Source organism: Rhinolophus ferrumequinum, chromosome 6 (genome assembly GCF_004115265.2).
Source record: "Rhinolophus ferrumequinum isolate MPI-CBG mRhiFer1 chromosome 6, mRhiFer1_v1.p, whole genome shotgun sequence".
NCBI lineage: Eukaryota > Metazoa > Chordata > Mammalia > Chiroptera > Rhinolophidae > Rhinolophus > Rhinolophus ferrumequinum.
The window spans coordinates 56,303,222-56,323,750 of record NC_046289.1 but is presented as its reverse complement, the minus strand read 5'-3'; the positions used below and the strand labels follow the sequence as shown (position 1 = coordinate 56,323,750).

Genomic DNA, 20,529 nt, shown 5'->3' with positions numbered 1-20,529 from the left:
CTGCACTGGATTGGGATTCTACTTTCAACTCCATTAATACATAGCCCTATATCTTGGGCAAGTCACCTTAAACTCTACATTTTCAATTTTGTAATCTATAAACAAAAGGATGGTAATAAATCCTTGTCTCAAAGCAGTGTGTGTGGCAGTATGCTGCAAGTATGCAGATCTACTGGATTACTGTATGGCAGATATTCCTGAAACATCAGCTTTATTTGTGAGTAAATGACTTAGAACATAATGTTTACATTAAAATAAACAAATTATAACATGTAGGGCAAAATTTATATAATTTTTAAAGAAAAGACATTAGACATCAAAGAAATTCAGGGCCACATTGGATTACAACATCAGGCAAATCAGGTTTACTGCTAAGCTACTACAACTTTATTGAGTAAAGTCTGAGAAACTGAGGTATATGAGCAAAATCAAAGAGCAGAACTAATAGATACACAGAGAAATGATAAGTGGGTGCGACGTGACAGGAAGATCTTAAATCTAGTGATAAGTATGCTACGATTTACCTAATGCTTATACACAAATATGAATACACCAACCACTTCTATACTGAATAAAAGTTGTACAAACAAGGAGTTAAATACCTTGATGAAGTAGCTGTACTCGGTATAAAGGAGGTAGTGATGTCAAAAGGCATGTGTGTAAGCGCATAGCTAATAAGTATCTCAAACCACACTCGTCTAATGTGTCTCTTCCTGTAATGTAAACAGAAAATATGTTTCAGGAAAAAGGAATGCAACAGGTCACATACCGATCAAAAGTTAGAAAATAACAAATTTAGTAATGATAATTTACACAAATACATAAGAAATTTTTTTAGTGTATTGCTTCGTGAACACTTTAATATCTTTACTAAAAATACCTTTACAAAAAACATAAATACTAAAATTCAAATAAAAAACAACTGGAGAAATATAATTACCTATCGATACAGGTAATAATAGTGTTTATAGCTACTCATAATAAATGAGAAGGAAAGAGATCTTGAAGGCCAATAAAAATATGTTAACTAGAGTAAGTTAAACACAATTTTTAAAAATATTCCCTATGTGAATTCAGATGAGATTTAAGGACAAGAATTATATAACTAAAGTGAAATCATTTATTACATAATTAAATAGGTAATATTTTGTAGGCTGGTTAGCTCAACTGAAACATAGTACTATCAGAGATTTGAAATTTGATTCCCCAGTCCAGTGCTACAAAAGTTAAGGTTGAACCATAACGATTCCACAAATTTACTTTTAGTCAAAAGTTGAACAAAGGTATGAAAGTGTGGTAAGTTTAATCAAAACAACAGCCGCTACTGGATAAAAGCAATCCAAATGTATTAATAGTACCCAATCCAGTGACTGCCATTTAGGAAGTACTCAGAGAATGTTGAATAACATTTTTAGAAGAAAATAAAATGTTTTAAATTGTCAAAGTTCAAGTTCCAGCTCTTTTTCCATTAGCTATACTCATTCATCCATCCATTTATTTATTCAACAAATTAAGTATCTACTACATGCAAAGCACCATTTAGGTACTGGGGTTTGGCAGTGAATAAAGCAAAGTGTCTACTTTCATGGGGCTTACATTTCAGGAGACAGAGACAAACAATAAACAATGTGTCTAGTAGAAATTAATGCTATGGAGAGAAATAAAGCAGGATTGAGAAAAAGGGAATGCTGGAGTTACAGGGTTCTATTTTATATAGTGTGGCCGGGGAAGAACTTTCCAATAAGATGACATTTCTGCAGAAATCTGAAGAGGTAAGAGAATGAAACGTGCATAAATCTGGAAGAAGAGCATTCTATGCAGAGGAAATATGTGCAAAGACCTTGAAACAGAGATGTGCTCAGTGGTTTGTGGGACAGCACAGAGGCCCATGTAGTAAGCGGAAATGAGCACAAATCACAGAGGGCCTTACATGTAGACCATTGTTAAGGATTTGGCTTTTATTCTAAAGTGAGGTAGGCATCCACTCACCAGGGGATGAGCAGAGGAGAGATTTAATGCGATTTTGTTGTAAAATAATCACTGGTTCCTATGTGAAGAACAGACTGAGGTAACAAGAATGAAGCCGTTTAGGAGACTTCGTCAAAAATTAGTCAGAAGGTGACAGTGACTTGGACCAGAGTGGTAACAGGAGAGGTGATGAGAAATGACTGGATTCTAGATATAGTAGAACTGGGAGCATTTACCAGTGGATTGGATATAGGGTAAGAGAAAGCAGAGTCAAGAACGCCTCTAAGTTATCTCACCTGAACAAATGGAAAAATTCATTTACTTAGAATCCATGTACTGAGATGTGTAATTTATTTAATCTCTGAACTTCAGATTCCCACCTGTGAAACAGAGACATTCATTCCTGCCTTATCTACCTCGTGAAAGTCCATCATTACAGGATGAGCCATTTTTATAGTGCCTAGCTAATGACATAGCTTTGTATCAGAAAGTTCAAACTATTTTTCATGGATTGTGGCGTGCCTACTTTCTTAATGTCCCAGAGTAAAAACTCTAATATATATTATGTTTGCTCCAAAGATTTAAGGCTATTCTGGGGAGAATCTTGCTCTATTGCACACAAACTCAGAATGATTAGGATTTTTTAAATTAGCATAGTTAGAAAATAGGTCACAGACAAAACCCTCTAATATCTCTAGTTATTTTAATCTACAGAGTAAAACTTTGGGGACATAATATACGGGTATAAACCTCTATGAAGAGATATATTCTAAGTGGCTTTGAGGAAGTCTTTTTTCCTCGAATTTGGAAATCCTGTGACACGGTTAAGAATACAGGCTTGAAGGCAATGATTTATCCACATACGAACTCCAGTTCTGTCACTTATTACCTGTGTGATCTTATTAAGTCACTTAATCTCCCTAAAGATCAGCATCTTCATCTATAAAATTAAATACAATGATAGCTACCCACTAGAAGATTGTTGTGATTATTAAATATGATAAAGTACACGAAGTGCCTGGCACACAACAATTGTTCACTCCTCCACAAAATCTATTGAATGAATGATCAATCATTTTCAGTTTCCTTTGCTAAAGACATCATTTAAAATCAGCACCATTACGTTCAACTATCTGCATAAAAGAAAATGGACTCTAGTTTTAATAGGCAGCTAAACATTTTCTGGTTACAGAATGAATTAAGCAAGACACACATTATATTAAAATATGTGAAAACCTCTTTATCACGAGACTTTATGGAGAAAATAGTGTAATTATAAAAATTATTTATACCTAGAAATGGTAAGATGAATAAGCTGAGCCCATGAGGTGCCTATAAGCCTTGTGGCTCAGAAGTAAAATTAACAAATGGGCCATTAGTATCACTAAAAGTAAATAAACAAATAAAACAAAGAAATCAATCTGTTTGGAAGAAATGAAAGACTATATATCCGAAACCATACCAAAGTTATCAGTGTAAAAACTTATGTAGCAATGCGCAGATACCACAAATCCATGAAGTTATATGCATAAGTCACAGCCTATGCCAATTGTCTTTTGTTCACAACTAATCATACTGTGTAATAATAATTGTCTATTAGACTGGTCTTTTCCATGCAAGGTTCAAAGAAAGACTGCAATTTAATATGAGTCATTACTAAGATAAACAAACAATTCTATTAATGATAACGTTATAAACTTTTAGTAAGAATATTTACCTGAGTAACTCTTATCTCTATTTTCGTCAAGTTCAGTACTGGTGGTAGCCACTGTATCAGCCAAAGCTACAAGGAACATCTGTTCCAAACGGGTAAGGCCTGGCAGACTTGAGTGCATAAGATGGCTTGAAAGGACCCTAGCATGTTCTTGGCCAAAGTAAGCTGGTCCATACTGGGAAAGATTTATTACTCTTGATTTGTTCTCTCTCTTTTCTGGCTCTAAATTGATATCATCTGTTGTTATATCCTGTACTTGGAACAGCTCTGAATACTGATCCTCTGGTTGACTTCTGGTATGATCTTCATAGCTCTGTGGTATTTTTGTACTTTCTTCTGAAATTCTGTAGGTTGTATCTTGATCTGCAGCAAGCAATGCATACAATGGGAGTGGAGGAATAGAATCTATCTCAGTATAATCTCGAGTACCGTCTTTTCCTATGGTGACTGTATCTTTTGCTGTACTGCCACTTACACTAATGGTTCGAGACAGATGTCGCTTAGTTCCTTCTCCAGCATCAGCATCTCTAACTATTGCAACTTCACCTGCAATACATTTTACTAAATGAGAGAGAATAGCTTTAGCCCTGCGAACTTTCCCTAAATCCATCAATTCTAACAGCTGAGTTGGATGATACTGTGGCAGAGTAGGGGAAAGTACATGTGCAGCCTCAAATAAGCCACCATCTTGAGCTACAGTTGGTGAAGAAAAAGCATCATCAGCAACAGCTGTTCCTTCAACAATACTTTTTCTTGACAACATATTAGATTTAAAGGCAGAATGATCTTGTGCTGCAGTCTCTTCTGCATCAGGACTATCAGCTTCAGTGTCTCCAAATTTGACACCATGCTTCCACTGTGCGTATACATGCATTTCACAATCCATTCCTACCACCAATATCCCATCTCTTACCCATGAGAGAGAAACAGGTAATGAAGGTGTACCATCAACAGAAGACACCAAGTCTATAGATCTAAGAAGAACCCATCTCGACCTCACTCCTTGTTTTATACTACCACCTAATGGTAAAGTGATGACAGCTACTCCATCCTTACTGTTGGTTTGTTCAGTCACAATTCCTGAAAGACGCCCATACATGAAGATATTAGCACCAACCCCCACTGTGAGAATGTGGGAGCCATCTTCTTTTGATACCCAGTCCAAATGTACTAAATGCTTGATATTTGGAATAAGATATCTATCCTTGCTCAGAAGGGCATCTGATTTGCTGTACACAAACAGATTACTGTCAACACTGACTCTTGAATCAAGTACACTCCCAACCTTGACCAAGTCATCAAGATGAATTGTTTGTTCTAAAACCCATTCTGACCCTCCCGTAGATTCACATTCAAATATGCAAACATGCATGGAGAATTCTTTGGAAACAAAACCATTGTGTTGGACAGGTTGTTTGTAAGCCACTGCAAGGCGACCTGTGTATGAACAGCTAACAGCAACTGGTCTTCCCACAATGCTCACTGTACTGCTATTATCTTCTCCTTCATCATTCATCAAGGGCCATCTCCTCCAGTGATAGGTTTCCTTCTCATTACTTTTACATTGTAGGTTGGTTTCCATACTACATTTCCAGAAGCGTACTTTATTGTCAGAACAAGTTGTAACTACTAAATAAGGTGCAAGGCACACTGGATAAATTGAAGAGGAACTCAGATGGCCTTAAAAAAGAGAAAACAGATAGTCATAATAATAGAACCACAAAATAAAATGCTAATAATCAAATTCTAGAATGTGATAAACCCAAAGCAACTCTGAGCTTCAGAATAACTGCAGATCCCCCTTAACTAATGTCCTACACTAAATACCCAGTGACCAAGGTATCTATAGAAGTCTTGAACAGCCCATTGGTGAAATCAAACTATGCGATAACAATCATTTAATTTGTTTTTAGGTAATTAAGTTTAAATGAGGCAAATATTTCATTAAAATAAAACTCAAGTCAATCCTTAATCAATAAATCTGCAATTTTTATATGCTTTCACCACAACATGTCTCACTGGACTTTCATCCTATATCTTTTATCACTTTCATCATCGATACCAAAGTAATCTTTATAATTTTCCCTTCAAATGTCCCTAACCTGCCCTCAAATAATACAGACCCTAGACTTGCCCCTATCATCAAAATGTTTTCAGACAGCTAAGCGGACCATTAGATCGCACCATTTTTACCAAGTTTAACTCATGCTTTCCTATGACACTGAACCAAAACCCTCACTACTTATTCCTGGCTGCCAAAAACTAACACTGCCTGTCTACCATCAACTATAAGAGGAGGGGTAATAGCGATTAAGATTGGAGTCAGAAGACCTGGATTCAAGTTCCAGTCCACCGATCCTTTCATAACAGTGGGAAAGCCACTTACACAGCTGAGCCTGTTCTTCCATCTAAATAGGGATTGTGTTACTAGTTCTCTTGGAGTGGTAGTGTCAAATAGCACATCTGAAAGTATTTTTATAAAGCTGCCGAAAAATATAATTTATTATTATCAATGCCAACAAACTCATTTGAGTATATCCCAAAGTTACCAAATATTTTGAAAGACAGAAAAACCAGCCTAGATCTGCATCTGCCACTAAAGCCCAGAGTAAACTCTTAATGTGATCTTTCCAACTCTGCATTCCGTCCTGTCTTAGGGATGAATAAGAGAATCCTCCTACTCAAAATCATTCACCAGGAATTGGAATAGTCTTAAACTGCCAATTTTGGTTCCCCAAAAACACTATTCTAGGAACTCCTCGATTTCAATTCCACAAGTGTCAGACCGTTTTACACTGGCTTCCAATCCTGCCCTCCACACTCTCTTATCCACCTTGTTAGCCAGCATCATTCCACGGCAGCCAAATTAGAGTCTTGTAGCCTACATTTTTTTCACCAAAGTATCTGCCAACTCTTGTTCAAACATACTTAATAAGAGATACGATTAGCATAACGTGGATGAAAAGCCTTAAAAAACAAGCTTCAGTGATTTGAAAATGAACATATTTGTTCTTTGCAATTTTACTATCATAGCATTCCTATTTATAAGAAATCATAGTGCAGGCAAGAAACCTCACATTAAAATATTTACACTGTTTTCTGTCAAGCTGATTACATTTATCACAGGAAATTGTTTCTTATAAAGACATATTTCTAAACAGATGTATCATTACTAGAAAATAAATCTTTATTTCAATGTCAACATAGTACATATTTCAGATGAGTTCATCCATTTTATGCACTGAAGATTGTTCTGAGCTGCATAAAACTGCCTGGTCGTAAAGTTACCTTACCTGCTGACGGTGTTGCTCTTATTACTTCAACTCCTTCTGGAAGATCAAGAGGTTGGCTATATACCAGTCTAGAACTCAGAATAAGTTTACTAGCAGTCTGAAGATTGGCAATTGATGCAGAATGTGGCATAGGGCTCACACTGGGAGAGGTTTCTGGAGAAGAGTCTACATTCTTCTGTCCGGGGACTGAAAGTAGACTCTCTGATGAAATACCTTCTGAAGCTTTAGCTTTGAAAATAAATTACAAAATTATGAAATATATTACTATCATCACTATATACATGAAGCAAAATAAACTTTATCATTTAAAAACATAATTTCTTAAACGTACTTTAGAAACAAGGTTACTTTTCAGACTTTGCTTAGTTACCTTGTTAATTTTTTTTTATTTTACTTTTTACCCTTACTCTTTCTTAGCCATCTCCAATACAGAGACACTGTCAGGGAAAAATCATAACATGTAAGAGTTAGAAAAAAAAACCTTAAGTTATCTAGTCCAATGTTCTCAACCTTTCAAATACATCAAAAGCTTGAGGAACTTGTTAAGATAAAGATCCCGGGGCCTAACCAGAGAGACACTGATTCAGTTGTTTTGGGGTCGATTCCAGAAATCCGCATTAATAAGCACCTTAGGTGTTGCTGAAACCGATGAGTCATGAATCAAACTGAGAAATAACAAGGTTCTGCCTCACTTAATAGATGAAAAAAATTTAAACTTGGAGAACTTAATGATTTTCCTAAGGTCATGTAATTAGTTGTGGCAAAGAAGACACTAAAATAACAGCCTCTTAACAATTAAGTATTGAAACAAGATAATGATTTCAAGAATACAAAAAATAAAAGTTCCAAACAAATTTAAGATAACATTAGTTGACTGACTTTGTATTGGTCTTAATCTTCCTCCAAAGAGTTTCCAGCTTTCATACTAGAATGGAGTGTAACTCTCTAAGCAGATTCAGTTACTTGTGCTTCTGCTACACGTGAGGACTACTTTGTATTACATCTATTTATTTGTGTGTCTGTCTTCCCCCATTAGACTATGAATTCATCAAGGGCAAGGATGATGTCTTATCACTTTGTACATCTCAAGAAGCACCAGAATACCAATAGACAATAATCAACCCGCTTTTGCTTCTGGTGGATATTAAATGTGTCAATCTAATGGCCAACCACTCAATAAGAAATATAAAAACATTTTCGTTTTATGATTACAAACTTGAGATAGTAGTGAGAAGAGATAAGTCATTAACTACATATGTTTCCTTAACAAGGCACCTCACTATCTCTGGCTATTTTCTCATCTGAAAATAAGGATGAACTATATCATTTCTCTTCCTGTAAACTAGGCAATTTTCTTATATCTCATGCTAAGAAAGAAAATAAGAGCAGGAAAAAAGCAAAGCCTGATTTTGAAACTTGGTTCTGTGACAAGCTAGATGTGGCACTTGGTCAAGTTACTTAATATTCCACTAGTAAGTGAGGATAACATCTATCTCACATATATAAAGCACCTATCTCAGTGCCTGGCACCTACCTAGTAGTTACTCAACATGCTCTATCCCCATCTAAATTTAAGCCTCTCATTTCATCCTCAGCCAGGATTTTCAACACATTGATAAACTCAAGTATTAGCTATGAATGGCAATATACAATCACTCTGATAAACTTGCTAGGAAGGTTAGAAACAAAAGATAAGTGCTTTCTTTCACAGTTAAAGAGAGCATATTATTTGTTTGACGCTACTGTACTCTTGCTGTTTGTGATCATATAGTGCTGTCACAAAATGGCAAGCAAGCAGCTCTACACTAGCTCTGGCTTTAGGGGAACAGCGGTGGGACACGTCCCTCATAGGTAGTGGGGTCAGAAGGTATCACATCCTTTCCTAACACAAGGATCTGTTACTATCTCTATTACTCTTTGAAACCATTGCTGGCTCTGTGCCCAACTCTAGAGAATACTATATTCTCTGGTGGGTTAAGAATTCTCTTCCTGATGAGCTGGTTTTAGAACCCTCTACTCTTACATTTCAGTGAAACAACATGGAATGCCAAGAATTAATTGCAAAGGTTTTGAAAGAATTTTTGGATTCCTTCTTCCTCAAGAAGATAGGTTCAGCTAAGCACAGGTAAAAGGGTTTTATCAAATCATTTAGCTTTTCTAATGCCAGTTTATGACTCAGTTAAAACTGCTATTTACACAGTTATCTAACAATTTGAATTAGAAAGAGAAAAAATATATACATGTTAGTTCACTGTATTAAAATTTTGAATATAAATAAAATCAGTTAAATTATATAATTATAAGAAAGAATAAAATCTTTTAGTAACTCAAATATTTTGAGTTAAGTAATTTAAAGGGGGTTCAGTTTGATATGTCTATCTGTGCAGTTCTTCATTTTAAGAATCGTATCTTAGAAAGTAAGTTTGTTTTAAAAAGAAAGATCCATGATGAATTTCTTTGCTTCATACTATAGATTTTCTCCTTCGTTAAGAAATTAATATGAATGTGTATTGCAAAAGCATGGCTGAAATGATTTTTTTTAATCAATGTTGCATTTGCTAATATGCCACCAAAACAGTTCTGCTTATGAGCTTCACGTGCTCAATCACATTTTCAAAACAGCAAATCTGCTTCTCTTAGTGATACTAAAGCTAACGTACACTGTATCAGAAGGCGTTGTGTATTAATCAACAGGAAAGTACAAAATTAATTCGATAGCAAAACTAATTTATAGAGACATATTACCTAGAACAGTCATAAAAGCATTTTAATAAGAATTAATGAAAAAATAAATCAATCGAGGTTTTTTTAATATGTCTAATGTGCCCATATGTTTTTAGATTTGTTTCATTAATGATTTATGACCTTGCTATTAAAAATATGGCATATACATACTTCAATTTACCAATTCAATTTATAGTTCACTGGATCTTCATTTTAAAAAACTAAGCAACTTAAAGCATATTCCATAAAATTAATTTATTTCACATTATTTCTACATAAAAATTATAATTACTTACCTAAACATGGCTGTACAGATTTAAGATGAAGGTGCCACATGTGGAGAATAGAGTAATTATTGCTGTCCTTTTCAATTACTACTAGAAAGAACTTTTCTGAAAATGGTGGTGGGCGATATCCTATTGCTCAAAGGAAAAGGATATTTAAGTTAATATGTTTCTATAGGGTTAAAAGAAAAGACACTTTTAAAAAACATCTCGACATGCATAGAAATTGGGAGGGAGAGGGCAGAATAGACATTTAGGAGTTTTATATAATTTTTGTGCCAAAAGTTAGGTAGCTATCAAAAACTAATGTGGCCACGTGAAAAGTACACAAAAGCCAACATGAAGGGACATCAATTGGTCAAAGATGGGACAATTTGAGCATCAGAGGATAAAAATGAATACAATTTATTAAAACACACTAACTATATATTTTTTTAAAAAAAGCACGAGTTAATAAAAATAACAAAAGAGAGAGGGCATATAAGAAAAAAGGAAAGGAGGCACAAGAAGAAATGGAAGGAGAAGAGAAAGACAGGGAAGAGACAGAGAGTAAGAGAGGGAGGGAGAGTACACGAGCCAAGCCAGGCTCAATGGTTGCCCCTCAAAGTAACCAGAGCACTAACTCCTTATTTGAAAAATAGGCAATTAAAAGGAAAAAAATTAAAAAAAAACTTATCCTGCTTTTCCTATATAAAAACAGCATTTAAAGTCATGCGGGGAGGGGCACTGGTAGTGGTGCAGAAGATACATTTTAGACATTTTATGCATTTTTTATGAAAAGACGTGATTTGGGGACATAATTTTCCATGTTCTTCATATATGTAAATTGTACTCTTCGTATATGAAAATGAGATCTACACAGGACAATAAAAATTTTCCTTAAAAATGAAAATTCATAATGACAACTCATTGGCAATGAGCAGTGCTAGGGCCCAAACTGTGGTCTCTAAATCCCATTCCCCATCAAAAGGAACAGTTTGGTGGGATGACTCCATTCTTGCAAAGGAAGTCTACAAGATGAGCCTAGGATATCTAGTAGAGCATGAAAGAAAGTAAACTATCAAGACTAAGGAGGTTGTTTCAAAAGGACTCAGAAGACCAACTTGAAAGGATCCTCACTAGCCTACTATAGGACAATGTCAGTATTTAAAAGAATGACTGTAAACTAATTGAAATATGTTAAGAACATAAACATCCATAAGTAGTATGAGTACCTTTCTGTATGTATATTATTCTTCAATAAAGAGTTTTATCACTGGGTTCTTAATGATATCCAAAAGGAAAAGAAAGTCAAACAACAACAACAAATTCATCAGTAACCACTGGGGTAACTTGGGCACAAACTTCTCCCTCTGAAATAGTCAAAGGGAAAGAACTAAGCACTTACCCTGCCTTTCCTCAAAATAACTCTATTTCAAAGTAGCCAAATAGCTCCAGTTGATAAGGAAAAGCTTTTCTTTACAAAAGCTTTCCAGCTAACATAAAAGAGAACTGATAAAATTAGAAAGTCATAATTTTGTAATTCTTAATGAAATAATTGAAAGGAACACTATCAATGGAAGATTGCTGGCAAATTTTACATTGGAGCCACTACCTGAATATTCTGACTCTTAGCATCACTAAAAATGAGACATCCTAACATGTTCTTTCTGGTGTGATACAGATGAAATACATAGCATTACCTAGAAAGCTGAACCTATATCTAATTACGTCTACATAGCTAAATTGCACTTTACAAGACAAAGTTAAATGACATCATAAGTAACTAGTCAAAGAAATTCCTATAAAATAACTTCTTCTAAAACAACTCAGGGGCATAGTGACAGCATGAAGAGGGATCACTTTAGATTCAAAGACTCTTAATAAATAATAAAACACAATATGTGGACTTTAAAATATGGATCCAAACAAATTAAAAACCCCAACAATTGAATGAAATCGATATGGACTAGTTATAACACAATTCTGAGGAATTTTGTTGTTTTATTAATATTATAATAGCATACATGTAAGAAAGCCATTTTTAGAAACGTATATAGAAGATGCAGGAGTGAAACAACGTGACGGCTGGATTTTCTTTAAAATATTTCAGGAATAAAGGAAAAGAAAATAAAGTAAATGAGACAAAAATCTTAAAATTTCAATCTATGTTATAGGCGTAGGAGGGTTAATGTAACTATGTACTCCACTTTTCTCTATAAGTGGCATTTTAAAAAATTAAAAGAGTAATTAATTTCATACATATTTATACATTGTTTTATACATATCAAGTCCTTTAAAAAAATAGCTATAAAATTAGAATATCAGAAAAAACTGTGCACAAAAAACTAAAGGAAAATCAAGAAAGGCATTGGAAAAATCTTTTGGCCTGATTTTGCAGTGATATAAATATCAAAAGATGGAAATAAAAAAATATTTTTAAATGCAAGTCTTTCCATTAAAAATATTATAAATAAACATACCAACTTTATATAAGCATTGTTTTCTAGTAGGTTGGCATGTATTTACTGTTACAAATAGCATGATAAACGATAGCTAACTTTGTCGGAAAGCATATAAAAAAGGTTAACCCAGATAAAGGTGAATTACTAAAGAAAACCAAATTTTAAGTCTATAAAGTAGTATTGTTGTAATAGTGAAATAAAACTGAACATGACAACTGAATAATTTATAAAAAAGAAAAGTTCTGATATATGAAGAAAGATCAATAAAGGGGGAAAAAAATTACTAGTCTGAGGCGTGAAAAGATGTTTGAGCTAAGCCTCATAGAAGACAGGAACTCATTCTCATTTGCCACTAAAGAAAAGAAAATTATCTATACAAATTAATTAAAAATACTTTCCTTCAATGACTATACATAAGTCTGTGATAAAAGCTATACTAAGAAAATCAAATATGTCCATCTAGAGACTTACAATCTATAACCAAATGAGATAAAGTATCTGGAAACCCTTTTAAACTAAAAAGTGTTCATCATAGAAAACAAATTATTGAAATACAATGTGTCCTTCCTACTTTCAAATAGAAAGTATTCTATTCAATATGTTCTATGTTCAAATAGAACATGGCAACTTTATAATTACAAATTTATACCTTCTAAAGGGAACATTTTAAGCTAAATAATAAAGTTTAAACATCATATGGTTTGAGAACTACTTACTTTCCTTCACTAAAAGAAAAAAGAAATACTACACTTCAGAGGAGAAAACTTTAAGATGGTACCTTAAATTCACAGCATACCTGAGGTTTCTAAGAGACCATACAACATATCTTACACTCTATATTCAGCAACAGTATGTACCAATTTATTATTATTTTTTGAACTTAAACTAAAATTAATTAGCTTGTTTAAGATACCACAGGGAACTTACTACCATTCAGAACAATTGTAAAGTTAAACAATTAAAATTAATTTTTGAAACAATTAAACTAGGTTTCATAAATAACATTTCTTGACAAAAGTCTATGTTGCCAATGAAACTCTTTCAAAATGTAATTTCAGCCACATGCCTTCTAAATCTACAAACAAGCAATTCTGACAGAACTGGTATATTTACTAAAAATTATGACAGTGATGACTCTTGATATAAAGATCTATACTCTGAAAAAATTTAGGAGGCCTTTTTTTAAGATGAAGGTAAGCAAACTCAAGACTATTTTTTTAAGTTACCTTGTGATGGCTGAAAAAATACTTCTGTTTCCTTTTTCTCCAGATCTTCCTTATGTGGTTTATATCCTATAATGAAGTCTTCTTGAAACACATGAAGCAATTGTGTATTTGAGCCACACTAAAAATATGAAAAAAATGAAGAGTTCTTTATTTCTGAAATTCCCTGTCTCTCACACACCACAGCCCCAAAAATACTAATGTAGAAGACATAAATCGCTCTAACAATTTCTATTCTTTATCTACTGACTCACTGGAAAGGAAAAAGCACAGAAAACAAAATAATCATTACAACTACCTGGGCAGAGAAAAATACTTTCAAAGATGCTACAGCCAATAGCAAAACTGAGGAGCTCTAACAAAAACAAATCAACAGGTATGCTTCTTAAAAAAAAAAACTAAAAAAAAAATCCAAAAAAAACAAAACATAATTGACCTGCACCACTCTGAGCTCAAAAGTATCAGGTCTCATGCCTGGCTGGAGAAGGCTAAGTTACCTGTAAGTCACATTAGTACAGGCCTCCTTTACTTTTCCTAATTCCACTTCAAAAAAAAGAAAAACCAGAAAGGGCCTCGAAGTATTCCCAATAAATCTGTCTGGTGGGAATGATGAGGGATCCTATAACAGCCAGTGGGGATGACATATCTCTGAAGAAATGTACTTATACGTAACTAGGATTTCGAGAAAGATGGATGAAACATCACTGTCAGTTGCTATGCTACATGACCATGTTTTTAGACCAGAGAAGAGTAAAGACCTTTATGGTACAAACAGCAACTTAGAATCACAAAAGAAATTCATGGAAAGGCTAGATCCAAACAAAAGCTTATTATGGAAGTGTGTCAGGACAATTAGATGGAGATGGCTGTGCCAGAGATTTCAAGGTAGAAATATGAAAAAAATCTTTTCACATTCATAGTATAAAAGATCACCTCCCCCAGGGAAAAAGAATAAATAAAAGGAAGGGTGCTGTCTTCATGGACACAGAAATTGTACAGCACACTGGGTACAAACCTAGAATGAGTTTTAAATGTTATCATTTATTAAAAGCCTAAGTCATTTATCAGTGCTTGCAGTTTACCAGTCCTTGTGTTAAAGACAGCCACTACAAGGAGGGAAAAAATCATGAGCATGTAGTGACAGTGAAAAGCAGAATGCTAATGAATATCACCAAGTCACAATATTTAATTTAACTTTTACTATATTAATAGCCTATGATAGAGTAAAGAAGGGGCTAAAGTGGGCAATGAATTTAACACCCCCAGTCCATTAGAAATTAAGATGTCTACAGAAATGAAGCCAATCTACTCTTCTCCCATGTCCCATTGGAGTAGAAAAAGGAAATTTAAGGTTGAATTTGAAAACAAGGCATGGCACCTAGGATAGAAAAGTTAAGGCATTAGTAATTTGAGTCCGGCAGCCACAGTTCTGTTGCCAAGAACTGATATGGTAATTTCTCTACATGGGGGAAATTATTACATTTTCCCCAAAAGAATGTGCAAGGCACCATGGAAAAATAATGACATAACTCTGTATTTGTTTCTAAATATGGCTGGCTCTTTCTTCATTTCCTTGTTTGAAAATGTTGGTAACTTCCTCACTAATCTTTTTCTATATTTGGAATGAATATATTAGTTCTATCTCTTTAGTCCATAAACATGATCCTGAAGAAACAAATCTCCTGAGAGCTAGAATGGATTTCCTAAGCCAGTAGCTGGGAAAGAACAATGGCTACACAACAGACCTGTGATTAGAAAGTAAACGTATACTTTGATCCTATTTTCATCTTGCATTTTAATGGACCTCATAGAAATATTTACTATTTAGCCAAACAAAGCAAACACTCTAAAGATAAAGTCACCCTTTACTGAGATGAAGTGAGTCATGATATAAAAAGGGAAACCTCAAACCAAGCATCTATGCAGCTGTACTATATTTTCCTTATGACTTCCCTGAGTCAAATAATCTTTAAACAAGAAAATGCGGCTAACGATACAATTCAACTGGAAAAGAATAATTCCTAAATCATTAGATTTTCACTACAAGAATCAAGAAGAGTTGACTGTATTTAGTATCAAACAAGAGAATTATTTGAGAATGAAATATATCATATGCATATAAAGTACTCTAGGATAAAGTATATTAATATCACCAATTCAAAAGCATGTTTTTACTTGGTTGGTTATTGCATCCAGTTCAATAATGCAGCCAGGTCGAGCAGTAGACTGTTGGCTCACAATGTTAAATACTTCTCCAATAAGTTTCTGGAAACAAAAAACACGTAATGTTAATGATCAACAACTTAAGAATCTACTGCCAAGACAACACAGCGTCTCAGACATTAAAGGCCCCTTCAAATTCACTGATTGAAAATGGCAAAACAGTCAAAGAAACATTCCAACCTTTGTACTCATTCTTATTCTCATTTTTAAAATTAACTAAGCAGTTAGAAAAATCTATAGTGTCTTCATAAATAGTATATAACTTCCAGGCATCTAGTTCTTTTAACATGTCTTCATTTTGCAACCTTAAAGCTCCAGACAGACATTTTGATAATATTATTGAAGAGTTTGCTTTCATTAATGCCAGAAAAGTAAAATTATAATGAATTCTGTTTTTGGTGTAAATGAAATATTTAAACTTAAAATAATGTCAGTTTTAATATACTTACTTTCAATTTGCAATACTTTTCAATTACTTTAATGTTGAGGGGGGAAAATAACCATTAAAAACATACAGAAAGCTATGATTATAGGGCAAACTTTCTCCTTTTACCTCAGGTTCCCATATGGTTCATCACGGCACTGTTGAATCCTGTCTTTATCTAAAACGTTGGCATTTTGTTCACCATGGAATTTTTGCATTAATTTTGATTGTTTAAAATATTGCATTAAACTAATATTTATTTTAATTACTGTTGTTTGACACTTCCTTTAGTTTTTTACCAGCGGTGAGTGCCTCACTCACCCTAATTCCAGTCCATCTGGAAGAAATATGTCACTAGGTCTAATCTCACAAAACTGGCTTGGCCTTAACCAAGTGGCTCTTCTCCTGGAAGCAGTTGGCTTAACAGAACAGTAGAATGCCTCCTGGAATTACAGCACCAGCTGGGAGACAATGTCCTATACGGTGGAGTGCTGTCCTCCAAGCTGCAGTATATACCTTAAACTAATGGTAAGATGACATTTCCTCCACAGCTAGGTCTGCGAATCGAAGGGTACAGGTAGGAGTAAGGGTACGCTCTCCCTATTTCACCTAATAACCCACCTACAGAATTTTTTATTCCTGTCCCCACAGTCTTGGGCTTGATGTGTCTAGAGAGTACTAGTACTCAAAAACCAAATACTTTTGTCTGGGAAAATAGAGTTCCATTATATTGGAAGCTGAGACTGGCCCTTGACTGTTCTGAGCTCATGCTATTTAAGCAACATGCACAGAAGAGTGACTGGTCAGTATAATTGATCTGGTTACTACAAAAGGAGGACAAGAAAGACTGTGCCTGAAACCCAAGAAATTCTTGTACTGTCATAACCTATTAAAAAAAAAAAAAAGAAAAAAAACTGATGGGAAACAGCAGCAACTCAAAAAAGACAGCGACTGGATCATATGGGAATGTTTGGGCCACTCCACCATGTTTAAAAAGAAAAAGAAAAGAAAGAAAAAAGACACCCAAGGTACTGACAAAAGTGTAAGGGAATGTGGGATTTGGTGACGAAAGGAGGCTATGATTATTGGATGTTAGTTTTGTGACTACCTATAGACACAGGGGCTAGAACAGCTCTCCTTTATGTTAATAACATAATCTTTTTTTCCTGATTTCCTTGCTGCACTTTCCTTGCTGCACTGATGGTACAACAACTACAATTTAGGTTCCAAGTGGGATTATGACTGAATTGGCACCATTACACAATGATACAACACCAAATGGGAATCTGTTTCCCCTGTATTGGAGATCAAAGTTTCTTCATCTAAAGAACAGGAACAGATGCTAAAGGGCAAAAAGAGTGGACTTTGCTGGCTATTCTTTATTTGCATCTAAACCTTGATCCATTCTCCACCCTCATCTGCCTTGTTCTGTGTCCCCAAGAGGCTGACTTCTGAACTGTATCACCTAGCTTCTAGGCCCTCTCCAGTTTCAGGATGAATTCAGTCAATGGGAGCAGTGGCCAGAGGAAATCTCGGAATTCCTTATAGTATGAGGTTCTGCAAGTCAAAATGGCTCAAGATTATCTGGAGGCTCAAGAGACTTTGGAGGTTCCTCTAATCAGAAACAGTCTCAGAGACATAGAGGAAAAACTGACGGTTGCTAGATGGGAGGTGGGGTGGGGATAAGGGAGAAGGTGAGGGGATTAGAAAGCACAATCAGTAACCACAAGATTGCCACAGGGATACGAAAGTCAATTTGGGGAATGTAATCAATAATGTTGTAAAGATTTTGTAGGGTATCCGATGGACACTTGTCTCATTAGGGAGACCACCTCAGGGATGATGTAGATGCCTGATCACTGCACTGTACACCTGAGGCTGAAGCGGAACAATAATGAATGTCAACTATGATTTAACATATATATATATGTATATGTATATGTATATGTGTATATATATATATATATATATATATATATATATATTTACAAGAAGTGGAGTACAGCATTAGGAATAGAGACAGTGGAAATGTAATGGCTGTGTGCGATGTCAGAGGGGTAGTAGATGGGGGGAGGGGGTTATCACTTTGTGAGGGGTATAAATGATAAATGTCTAACTATTACATTGTTTTGTACATCAGAAACTAATAAAAACAAATAATAAATAAATAAACAAACACAGATATATTATCTTATAGCTCTGTAGCTCAGAAGTCTGACATTGGTCAAATCTGACACTTGACCAAAATTGAGGTGTCAGTAGAGCTGCCTTCCATTCTAGAGGCTCCAGGGGGAGTCTGTTTCTTTGTCCTTTCCAGTTTCTACAGGCTATCCATATTCCTTGGATCATGGCCCCTTTTCTCTATCTTCAAAGGCAGCAACATCATCTCTCTGATCATTCTTCTTTTGTCACATCTCTCTCAGACCATAGCTGGAAAAGGCTCTCTGCTTCAAGGACTTGTGATTAGACTGAGTCCACCCAAATAATCCAGCATAATCTCCACATTTCAAAGTCCTTCATTCACTCACATCTGCAAAGTCTCTTTTGCCATGTGAGGTCAATTATTCACAGGTTCTGGGGATAAGCACAGACATCTGGGGGGAGGAGAGGAACATTATTCTGCCTACCAGGGTGATAATGGTGCTGGACTCTGAGAGCTTTACTATTATTCCTTGTGGGTTAACCATGTGCTCACCTCTGTAAGGAGTCCTTTCACAAAACTCTCCTCAGTTAAACTTTTATGGGTGTGATCTGTTTCCCACCTACGTCCTGACTGACACAGCGACTAAGTCAATAGATTCCTGGCTGTCTCCCTGCAACTACCAACTGCACTGCATCCTACAAATTAGCCACTTTACTGCCCAGTCCCAAAATTTTCAGTGCCCCTCAATCCACCTCTTGATCCACAGAAAATTCAAATCTTTTCAGCTGTTTCACATGGAATTTTTTAAAAGTTAGCTTCTTTCAGCATCTACTAAAAATCTCATTTGAGGAAAGGACAGCATGTGACAACTTCTTGCTACATTTCAACTCACAATCAGTATAGGAAGTAACTGGGAGAACTGCTACTCTGACTTACAAGAAAAGAAAAAAGCAGAGAAAATGGAACTTGACAGAAAGCAACTGCGTTCTCTTAAAAATTTAAGATCAACAATAAGGGCAAGGCTACATTTTAGAAAGACAAAAATCTCGGAATTCCTTATAGCATGAGGCTCTGAAAGTTAAAATGACTCAAGGGAGTCTGGAGGCTCAAGAGACTTTGGAGGTTCCTGACTATGCAACTGCTAATATAAATGATGAGGAAAAAATGTTGGTTAGTATAGTGGGTTAAACAATGTCACCTCAAACTTCATGTCCACTAAGACCCTCAGAATGTAACCTTGTTTAGAAATAGGGTGTTTGCAGATTAATCAGTTTTAAGATAAGGTCATATGGGATTGGGGTGGATGCCAAATCCAATGACCGGTGTCCTAAGAAGAAGAGAAGATGGCTATGTGAAGACAGAAGCAGAGACTAGAGTGTTACAGCTTCAAGTCTAGGATCAATGTAATTCACTATGTGAACCAAAACTAAAGAAAAAAATTACATATCATATTAATACAGAAAAAGCACTTGACAAAATTCAATACCTAACTTTAAAAACTGTGAAAAAAATAGAAACAGAGTTGAACTGCCTCAACATGATAAAAAGTCTCTGCAAAAACCCTATGGCTAACATTGTACTTCATGGTGAAAAACTGAATGCTTTCCCTCTAAATTAGTAAAAAGGCAAAGACGTCCAATCTCATCACTCTTATTCAACATAGTCCTGGAAGTTCTAGTCAGTGCAATAAGATGAGGAATAAAGATAAAGGCATAAGTATTGTAAAAGAAGAGATAAAACTATTCGTATTTACACATGATTGTCTACGTAGAAAATCCCAAGAAATCCACAAGAAAAAACTACAGCATGTGAGTGCAGCAAGGCTGCAGGATACAAAATAAACATACAAAAATAAATTATATTTCTAAATTCTGGCAATGAAAACATGCACAGTGAAATTAAAATATCTTACCATCTTAAATTGCTAAAAAAAAATTTAGGTCTAAACCTAATAAAACATGTATAGGATTTGTATGCTAAAAACTACATAAGAAGGAGAGGGGGTTAATTGAAAGGGTAGTATTATTAGGTGTTTACATTACATTTGAAGTGATACACTATTATTTGAAAATTAATTGTATTAGGTTAA

The 20,529-nt window shown here is 34.9% G+C and overlaps 1 protein-coding gene across 10 annotated transcripts in view; it reads right to left on the bottom strand.

Annotated features, from left to right (window-relative positions):
- DMXL2 (Dmx like 2) overlaps positions 1 to 20,529 on the bottom strand; it is a 124,748-nt gene that overhangs the window by 40,978 nt on the left and 63,241 nt on the right. For 5 of the 10 annotated variants that reach the window (XM_033107092.1, XM_033107093.1, XM_033107098.1 and 2 more), the window contains exons 14-19: positions 15,826 to 15,915; positions 13,654 to 13,771; positions 9,996 to 10,121; positions 6,976 to 7,203; positions 3,686 to 5,362; positions 603 to 713 (exon numbers count right to left, since the gene is read on the bottom strand). In XM_033107092.1, coding sequence (XP_032962983.1) covers positions 603 to 713; positions 3,686 to 5,362; positions 6,976 to 7,203; positions 9,996 to 10,121; positions 13,654 to 13,771; positions 15,826 to 15,915 — 2,350 coding nt within the window. The remainder of the gene's footprint in view (positions 1 to 602; positions 714 to 3,685; positions 5,363 to 6,975; positions 7,204 to 9,995; positions 10,122 to 13,653; positions 13,772 to 15,825; positions 15,916 to 20,529) is intronic. The other 5 variants (XM_033107094.1, XM_033107096.1, XM_033107097.1 and 2 more) reach the window with 1 other exon arrangement.